The 9937-nt window shown below is 55.4% G+C and overlaps 1 protein-coding gene across 1 annotated transcript in view; it reads left to right on the top strand.

The window, feature by feature from the left end:
• Window positions 1–9937, top strand: part of KSR2 (kinase suppressor of ras 2) — a gene marked incomplete at its 5' end in the record, with an annotated part of 97929 nt that overhangs the window by 62551 nt on the left and 25441 nt on the right. The window contains 5 exons of the mRNA XM_019470685.1: window positions 1071–1239; window positions 4205–4246; window positions 4592–4658; window positions 6885–6933; window positions 7639–8006. Of these exons, the coding sequence (XP_019326230.1) occupies window positions 1071–1239; window positions 4205–4246; window positions 4592–4658; window positions 6885–6933; window positions 7639–8006 (695 nt within the window). The remainder of the gene's footprint in view (window positions 1–1070; window positions 1240–4204; window positions 4247–4591; window positions 4659–6884; window positions 6934–7638; window positions 8007–9937) is intronic.

Here is a 9937-nt window from a genome sequence, read left to right as displayed (position 1 = left end):
TGCTTTGCTTGTGCGCATGGCTTTTGCTTTACCTGTTAAACTGTCTTTATCTCAGCCCACGAGTTTTCTCACTTTTACCCTTTTGATTCTCTCCCCCACCCCACCAGGGGGGAGTGAGTGAGCGGCTGCGTGGGGCTTAGTTGCCAGCTGGGGTTAAACCACAACATTTACCTAGCCAAGATTGTCGTGCATGTCAGGATGGTCTGTACAAAATGTATGTGGGTTTCCTGGAAAGCCCAGCTCATTTAAAAATTAATCAATTTGGACAAAATTACCTGCTGGGGGAGGCTTGTGCAGATTTTCTAACCCTGGAGGGATCTTGCCATGGGTGCACCTGTCTGGAGATGGGATTGCTCAGTGCTGCTGAAGGTCAGAGCCTGTTAAGTGTCCCCAAGTTGGACAGCAAGGTCGCGAGCAAGGTGGGAAATTCTGGCTCCAATTTTCCTTTTCAGATCTGATATCCAGGCAGGTCTTCCTCCCCGTCTGCTCACAGGTGGCCCTTCCTCACCCATTGCAGTGTGCTCTGGAGGGGCGCACCTGAAGCTGTCATCCTGGCCTTGGTTAGGAAGGGTCAACGAAGGGCAAGGGATGTCTTGGGATGCATTGGCTGATCCTTTCAAATCTGCCTCGGCTCAGCCCCTGCGCCAAGCAAAGTGCTGGGTTTTTGGCTTGAAGGAGGTCAGCAGAAGCTGCCAGGTCCTTGACGTCTCTAAGGACCGAATCCCAGGGATGCGGCCCCCAACTCTGGTCTTGGTGGCCATGGCTCTGCAGAGCCAGCGGGGTTTAGGGAACCCTCAGCTGTGGGTGCATAGCATGGAGGGGCTGGGAGAGGAACCCCATTTCTGGTGTGAAATGGCCTTGGTGCAAACTATGAATACAAATGGCTTTGGAAAAGGCGAGGCTGGGGCTCTGGTTGTTTTCTAGGGCTTCTGGAAACAGGGGACTGGGATGACCTGAGTAGCTCTTGCTTGTCACCCGGGGTCCTCTGCACTGGAGCACCTTGGGGTGGCACCAGCTGGCACTGCTCTCACTGGCTCCTCTCTTCTTCTCTCCCTCACCGTGTCCTGCAGGACCACATCCCGGTGCCCTACCAGCCAGATTCCAGCAGCAACCCCTCCTCCACCACCTCCTCCACACCCTCCTCGCCGGCCCCGCCGCTGCCGCCCAGCGCGACGCCCCCATCCCCCCTGCACCCCTCCCCGCAGTGCCCGCGCCAGCAGAAGCAGTTCAACTTGCCAGGTACCGTGCTGGGTTCCCCATGGGCTCCCCGCCTCCACATCTGCCCGATGAAAGGGGCTCGTGCCCCAGGGTGTCCTCAGGGTAAGGATCTGCTCCATCTGCTTGCCTGCCTGGACTTACACTGGGATGGGGAAAAGTTGGAAGCAGAAATGAGCAGCAAAGACGAGTTTAGGACAATTCAGGTTGGGAGGGAGCTTGGGAGTCTCTAGTCCAGCCTCCTGCTTGAAGCAGAGTCAGAGCTCAAGGCTCGATCCAGTTTGGTCTTGAAAACCTCCAAGGATGGAGCCAGCACAACCTCTGTGGGCAACCTGCTGCACTTGAGGCTACAAAAACCTTTCCAGGCATGACTCCTCCGTGGCATGTGCCCACTGTGTTGCCTCAGCAGCAAACGGGAAACAAGGGTAACTTGGGTTGACTTCACTGTGTCTTTGGGGTGATGCTGGCAGCGTGCATGGGGTGATAGTGGGGAGTCGCTGATGCTGGGGGTGTTTGACGTAGCTTGTCCCACCAAGTCTTGTCTGGGTACCTGGGATCCATCTGCTCCTGGAGCTCAGTCTCTTCAGGGAGGGTGGAAGAGGTAATTTGGTCATGGTGGCTGCAGGACACAGGATTTACATTCAGTGGCCAAAAAAGCCCCTCCTGGCCTGAGGACGTACCAGTGCCTGCCCCAGCGCAGCTGCCTTCGGGATGTCCTTGGGGCAGTGCTGCTGCTCCAGGGAAGGTCCCTTCCTGGAGGGGGATGGCTCAGCATCACTCCTGGCAGCGTGGAGGGGATCAGCTGTCCTCAGCCACCCGCCTGCCTCTCCAGCTGCTCCCAAAAAGGGCCTGGCGAGGGGAGAGGAGGGGGAGCCATGGCCCTGACCCATCTCTGAGATCCTGAAACACTCCTGGCTGGCCTGGGGATGGTGACCCCCTGTTTGGTCCGTGGCCTTGAGCTTCTTTGACGGGGCAGCAGCCAGGAGGTTGGGGTCCCTCCAGCATCCAAAAAACCTCCAGGGTTAACGAACTGGTCCAGGTAGGGAGGAGGGTCGGGACTGCTTCTACGGAGGAACCAGATAGCACCTTCATGCTCTGCTGATCTGCTGCACCGTGGTGATTCCTCCCTTCTGTCTTGACGAGCCTTCAGCTAGAGAGGAGGAGGAGGGAGGTGAGGGGGGATTTGACTGGCAGGATCGCATCACATCACATCACCACAATAACAAACATTTCCAAAAGCTGGAAAAAAAATAAAACCCAAAGAACACAGGTCCTTGTGTGCCCGGAGAGGCTGCAGCCGCGCACAAGTCTTGCTCGCTGGAGTGCCTGGGGCTCAGGCAGGATGCTGGAGGGGCACGAGGAAAACAGTGGAGGAGCTGTGAGGAAGCATTGGGCATTGCGAGGACTGATGTGACCCATCTGGCGAGGAGGGGCTTGGCTCCTGCTCCCCAGGTTGGGATCTCACCAGCCGCAGCCCTCGAGCCTCCAAGTGCTGGGAGGGGATAGTCCACAGCGTGGCTGCAAACCTGAGAGCACGGCGTGGGTTTCTATGCCGGTATGACCAAGTTCACGGTGGTCCAGCCAGAGCCAAAGCATCTGGCAGCCCGATAGCCGGGCTCGCAGCGATTAATGTCCCCAGACCGCTTGCTGGGCAAGCCTGGACCCTGCCTGGGTCTGGGGGGAAGGGACAGAGGGTCCAGCATTTGGTGACCCTGTCATGCATCACTTCTGGAGCAGAGACCTCCCTGCAGATCTTTTGAGACGTGATTTCATGTTGTTTAAAGCAGAAACCACAGAAGTAACCCCCACAGTGGGCAGCAGCATCTCCTCATGGGGACCCGGACATGCTGTCGCTGCCGCCACAGCTGAGCCAGCGCAGGGACCCCCTGGCACGCTTGCCCGGCCAGCAGGGATGGAGCGGGGCAGGATCAGACCCCGGCAGCTCTGAGGGGGCTGCTCCCTGCTTTAATGCCTGTGATGAGCGGAGCCCTGTGGCAAACAGGAGCTGATCTGACACAAAGCAGGACTTACCGTGCTTTCATCTTCCTGCGCGGGAAGTTCTCATCTCATCGAGATGGTCATCTTGGGGATTAGGATTTGAGCTTGGAAATTGCAACACGGTGACCTTTTTCTGCCAGAATTACCTTCGAGTCTCCTTTGATCTTGGCTCAGGGCTGCTCAGGTCCCACTGCAGAGCTGAGGTCAGTCTTCGGGGTCTTGAAGCTGGAGAGAAGCTGAGGGACAGTCTTTGAGGTCTTGAAGCTCAAGGAGAAGGTGCCTTCTGAGCTGGTGCTAACCTCTGGTGGCCTCAGCATCTCTGTCTTGCTTCATACCCATGACCTGCATGCCCTGAGTCAAATCAGCCCTCGGGCTTTGCCCGCTGGCGACAGGGAGACGATGGAGGGTACCACCACCCAGAGCCTTTCTGCAGCGCTGGCTTTGGGCAGCGGCTCCTGGGGCTGCTGCCAGCCGCCAGCTCCTTTCGGTGCTCCGGGAGGGAGGCAGCCAGCCCAGGAAGGAAGCGTCTCTGAAGCATGGCAAAAATGCACGGTTAGATGGGCTGGATCGGGCAAAAACGGGCAGCAGCTGCAAATCCATTGCTTGGTGTCTCCATGATGCCGAGCGGTTCCTGAAGGCCGGGCGGGAGCCAAGCACTGCTGGCAACCAGGTGTCCAAATCCCACCAGCAACTTTGCAGATGACATCAACACTCTCCAAATGCATCAGCAGTAGCTGATGGTGGCAAACATGAAGTTATAATCCAGCCAGATCGTTAGAGGGCTAAGGTCTTAATTTTTTGGCCTGGGCACCCTATGTGCCATCGTGGGTGGCATCCTCCGGAGAGATGGAGGTGGGAGAGGTTGGGTCATGCAGGGGGGGGACCCGGACCTGGGGCTGGCATTTCATGGTGCAGGACCGGGAGCAGGTCAGAGGTTCTCCAGCGTCTGGCTCTGCAGGTCGGTGTTTAACCCCCCTTTTCTCTTTTCCAGCTTCCCATTACTACAAGTACAAGCAGCAGTTCATTTTCCCGGGTAAGTCTCTTCGAAAGTCTCTCCTGTAACGCGGGGTGCTGAGATATCCCTTAGGGGGGTGGGTGCACGGCCGGCTCTCCTAACCCCTGGATTTGTGCAGGGGGGTTGTGCTGGGGTGGGATTTCTCCCCAAAACTAGTATATTGTTGCAGGACCGTGCACTACTAAGATGCTGCAGGGCTGGGTGGCCCTAAGTTATACCCAGCTATAGCTAAGGGTGTAACTAAATTGGACCTGGGGACGAAGGGAGGTTTTCAGTGGGATTTAGTTCCCCTGGGTGCCCCTGGCACTGGAAGGGGCTCCTGGTGCCTCCCAGCCCGCTCTCACTCCGCTCTCTTCTCCCCAGACGTGGTGCCCGAGACGCCGACCCGAGCCCCGCAGGTGGTCCTCCACCCCGTCAACTCCAACCCCATGTGAGTGCCTCCCCCTCCTCCCGGCTAACTTCACCTTCCCCTCCCCAGGCAGCGCATCGTGTGCACCCCACCTCCTCCGGGCACCCATGGGTGGTCCCCTGGCTTTGCAGGACCAGTTTGGGGCTCAGGGATGCCCTTTGGGCAGGTTGGAGTGGATGGTCGTGGTGACCCCCCGGTGCTCCTGCTGCCCTAACCCAGCTCACGGCTCTGGCTTGTGTCTCGGGGAGGAGAAGGGTTGAAAGGAGAGGGCAGGGGATTGATTTATAACCCACAGCAATGCACCCACCCAGCGCTTCGCCCTCGGAAAAAAAAAAAGACTCTCAGTCTGAGAAACTAAAGCCCAAGCGATTAATCTTTTACTGAATTATAAGCAAAGAACCAGGGTCTTTGAGATAGTTTTAATAAAGGCGGTTCTTGCAGCCCCACCTGTAATATTTTGAAGTCCAATAAACTTTGCGCTGAAATGAGTTTTGAAATGCAGTATCTAATCGGCGTTAGGACTAGCTCTCCCCAGCAGGTCGGGTCTGAGCTGCTCCGCTGAATCTGGCCTTCACCAAGGTCCTCGCGCCTGTGCTGCCCTGGCAGCATCCCGCAGCCATGTTACAGTTCAGGGTTGCTTGCCGGTCCTTTTTATAAATGCTGTTTGTGAAGGATTTCACAAGCCAGGAGTTTAACAGAGAGGGTCTCGCTCCAGGCTGTGATGGGGTTTGTGTCCGGCTCGCCCATGCGCTCCGAACTCTGTTGGCAACTGCCGGGGGGTCTGGCGGATCTCATCTCTGGGGGAGGCGATGGGAGGGATGGGGACGGAGCCGCTGTCCCCGCCGGTGGCTGGCGGCCGGGAAATGAATGGCAAAGTGGTGAAGTCAAAGCCTTTTATTTTCTTTTTTTTCCTTCCCTGCCCAAAGCAAGGTATCAGGCGTAGGGCTGGCAGGCTTTGGTGGGAAAATAGCTTTCAATATGCAAAATCTGTTATTCTCCTCTTGCTCGCCCCACTGAAAATAGCCCGTGGGAGCTGCTGAGGTTACCCCGGGCTTGGCTGGGTTAAACAGCAGACTCTGCTTCGGATACTCGGGAGACAGGTATTCGTGCCTGGGTTAAAGATCAGGCAGGAGGAAACTACTGCTCCTGCAAACCTCCTGTGCATCGTGGCGGGCGGCAGAAGCCGTCTGCATCCACCTGGGCTTTCTATGCTGCTTAGAATATCAGGGTCAGCTCCTTTTGTATATGCAACTTGTCTTCCTTGGGATTTATAGCTCTTTAGTGGCAACTGGATGGCACAGGATTCACGGGACCACCGCGTGCGAGTGGCTTAGGGAGTGTTATGCCTCTCCTGTGATCCTTGCTGCCTCTGGGAGGGGACGCTGTTATTTATGTTATTGATAGTAATAACTTATAATATATTTATATTGTGTTCAAAACCACCCGAGCTGCTCCAGCTCATCTTCCTCACGGAATTTCCCTAATTCCCTGTCAACTGTCGGGTGCAGCGGGACCCTGGTCATGGACCTGGTGGGGGGAGGTGCTGTGTAAGCGGAGAAGAAAAAGAGGAGCTCCTGGCCCAGGGAGCTGGGAAACTAGACAAATTTGGGTGCTCTTATTGCAGGAAAAGTCTTTGAAACCTCCACTTCTCAAAAATAATTGAAAAACCCGTTTTCTTCTTTTATGGCTGCTAATCAGCTGCGCTTGTTGCTTTGGCTGGTGTTTGTTGGGAAGGTAATTCTGATCTTGGAAACCACCTAAAAATGCCGTGAACGCGTGCCCCAGTGCTGCCCCGATATGGTCAAAAGCTGCGAGGGTGTAAATCTGTCCCTTACCCTGGGTTAACCGGGGGTGACGCCTCCCAGGGCGCACAGCGATGGTGCATCCTCCGCGCCGTGCGCTTTGGGCGACGGGATGGGGACCCGGTCGTGTGCTCCCACATCACCAAATCCATCCTGGAACTTCACGCATCCAATATTAATTGATGCAATAATGACTATTGCGCGTTCCTGCTATCCTCACCCCTCCCGTGCGAGCACCCAGGGCCGTCCTCAGGGACAGAGGCAGCCAGGGTGTGGGTGGGAAGGGGTTGCTCTCCCAAATTAGCAGCGAGCCTGGTACTTCTCCTCCCTGATCCCTTTAGTCCTGGTGCAGAGCGATGCTGCGGGAAGCAGGACTCGATGCCTGCGCGTGCTCCCCACCTAACCGTGTTTTTACCTGGCGGTAATTCAGTGATTCTTTTAACAGCCTGGAAGGAAACCCATTGCTTCAAATTGAAGTGGAGCCCACCTCGGAGGTGAGATGGCTGGGCTCGCTCCTCTGCTTAATGGGCCTTTATTTTATGTACATCTTGGGGCACATTTCACAGGAACCAGATAAGTTTAGCATCTGTGCGGTGAAATTGCTGATAATTGAATTAATGGCCAGGCCTGATCCTGCCCAGGCATCCGTGTCCCCACCCCGTGAAGAGGGACGCTGATGGGCTTCGCGGCTGCCTTCAAATTTATAATTCAATGAGTTTTTCTGAGATGCATTAAAAATGTGGTGGAGGGGAAGGGGTGAAGGGTGAGGACGGGGATGCAGCTTTTAATGGGCATTGTAAATCCTGTAGAAAGCATATACAGAGCGTCAAGAAAAAAGCCAGACCTGTCCCGGGGGGCTGGGGGCTGCAGACTGGGGAGCGCTGGGTCGGGAGCAGTCGGTATTAGCAGAGCACGGCTCAGCAGGGGTAGGATGAAACGCTGCTTTCAGACAAATGAATTGTGTCGCTTTCTTATATTTAACCCTGGGGTAAATAAACGCCCCCCTGCAAAATCTGGGTTTCTGCTGGCTTTGCATAAAGCGCAGCCGCCCGGTTGCCTTTGGAAGGTACCTGCCCGGTTTCTCTGGGTCTGAGTGAGCAGTAGGTGCATCAGTGGGGTTTTGTCCACGTCATCTTCCTTGGCCACAGTTTTTTTTTCCCCCGTTTTATTATGCTCACCTCCCTTTGCCCCCCCTGCAGAATGAGGAAGGCACTGAGGAGGCGCAGGAGTCCGAGGATGACTTTGAAGAGATGAACCTCTCGCTCCTCTCCGCACGCAACTTCCCCCGCAAGGCCAGCCAGACCAGCATCTTCCTCCAGGAGTGGGACATCCCCTTCGAGCAGCTCGAGATTGGCGAGCTCATCGGCAAGGGCCGCTTCGGGCAGGTCTTTCACGGGCGCTGGCACGGGGAGGTGGCCATCCGCCTCATCGACATCGAGCGGGACAACGAGGACCAGCTGAAGGCCTTCAAGAGGGAGGTGATGGCGTACCGGCAGACCCGGCACGAGAACGTGGTGCTCTTCATGGGAGCTTGCATGAGTCCTCCCCACCTTGCCATCATCACCAGGTAAGCTCCGACGTCTCATGCTCAGCCAGAATAATTTTTTCTTTCCAAAACACCTTCCTGCAGTCAAACATTACCGGGAGGCAAGGCTGGCCCTAGCAAAGAGATGTTCTTCATCTGCTGTGACTTGTGCTGCGAAGCAGATAGCAATCCCATTTAAGTGAGTCCAGGCAGATCCATCTCCTGTAGAAGTGGAGCTTGAGACAGGAATGGTTTGTTTTAACCAGGGACAGGAATGATTTGTTTTAACCAGGAGGGATGTAACCTGGTGGGATCAGCAGCTTCTGTTCTGGGGGTTTTGTTTTGGTTTTTTGGTGGTTTTTTGCATGGTGCCCTGGTCAGGTCCCTGGATGGGTGATGGGGTCTGGACCCTGCTGGAGCACTGCCACAGCGTGGAAAAGCCTCTAATTGCGTAAAGCAGCTGGCCACATGTAGACACCAGGTTTCATCAATAACTTGGTGCTGTGAAAACAGCTCGGGTGTCTGAAGGCTTAGCAGGATGCAAGTGTTAGGTCCAATGGTCTGTGAAATGGCCAGAAGAGCAGCAGAGGTGGGAAAACTGGGTGCTTGCAAGGAGAGCTGGTGCCCCATGAGACTGGAGCCTGACCATGGGAGGTCTCCTCGCTCCTGAGGATGTGGGAAACCTTGCAAGATAAGTCACGGTGTCCTGGAGCTTTTCTTCCCTTTCCCAAAGCTGTTGTCTCTATTACACGTAAAACTGGGTATGGGACTAATGAGTGAGTTTGGGACGGGGCCAGGGGAGGGAGGTTGAGGTCTTAAAGATCTGCTGGCTGGGTGGCTGGTGATGCTCGGGGACATTGCAGCAAAGTGCAGGAATGAGACTGTCGGAGGAGGCTTCTTGCAGCTGGTTGGGAAGCAAGTTGGGATTTGGGGTCTCCCAAACCATCCCAAACACTCCAGAGCTGCCTCGGTCTCAAGGAATTGCCACGTGCCCGCTGTCACCCACGCGCCTGGCGGGAAACGCAGCACCGAGCATCCCGGCGTACTCCTTGCACGGGTGGGCAAGCACAAAATCCCTGCTGGCCTCGAGGCGGGGAGGCTGCAGCCGATCCCAGAGCAGCTGTCGTCATGTGAAATACATTTATTTCTGAATATTCAGTTATTTCCCTCACCTCTAGACCATGTATTCAGCCGCGGGGCTTGATGTGGTGCTGCTTTGCATCCCGCCATGAGTCACCTTCTCTCGGAGAAGTTTCCCCAAGGTGAGGTTGAATTTCCAGCCTCCTCCTGGCAGCGTTTCAAAAAGCCTGTGCTGAAACGGCAACGCTTCTGACAGCCATTAGCAGTGAAATATTGCATCATCCCTTCCTAATGTCCCCTTAAAAGCAGCACCTCCCGGCCCCTCGGTCCCAGCTGGGGTGGCTCTTGCGGGTGCCGGGGTGGGGGCTTTGCTCTGCTCTCCCTCTTGCTCAACAGCGAAGGATTTCAACCCAAATTTGTGGCTCCTCATGCCATCGCTTGCTCCCTGCCCCCGTGGGTTCATGGGCTGCATTTGGCTCAGGAGTTGCATCCCTCGGAGACAGGGTGACTCCAAACGGCGGCTGGCTCTCCCCAGCTGGGGACGGGGAAAAATAGGCTTTTTATTTTGGACCAAAAATAGTCATCTGGGAAAATTCAGCAGCGTTTCAGATCTCCATCTATTAGCTAGCTTCAGGCCAAAAGCTTTTTGAAAAGTGTGCAAACACACGTATTGATCGATGCGTCAGAGACCCCATCCATGTGTTACACCGGGCAGCATTGCCGCCTCTACCCAGATGAAAACGCAGCTTCTCCGTCCCACTCCGCTCCGCGATCCCTTTGCAGCCCCTATTTCCTCAGCTTTTCAATCCTATTCAATATCAAAACCTGGGCAATGTATTCTTTTTTTTTTTTTTTTTTTTCCAAAAAAGCGTTTTTTATTTTAATGCCTCTTT

This window comes from Aptenodytes forsteri, unplaced genomic scaffold (assembly GCF_000699145.1).
Source record: "Aptenodytes forsteri isolate BGI_AS27 unplaced genomic scaffold, ASM69914v1 Scaffold415, whole genome shotgun sequence".
Classification (NCBI taxonomy): domain Eukaryota; kingdom Metazoa; phylum Chordata; class Aves; order Sphenisciformes; family Spheniscidae; genus Aptenodytes; species Aptenodytes forsteri.
Note: the sequence above shows the minus strand (reverse complement) of the source record. Positions and strands in the feature narration are given on the sequence as shown.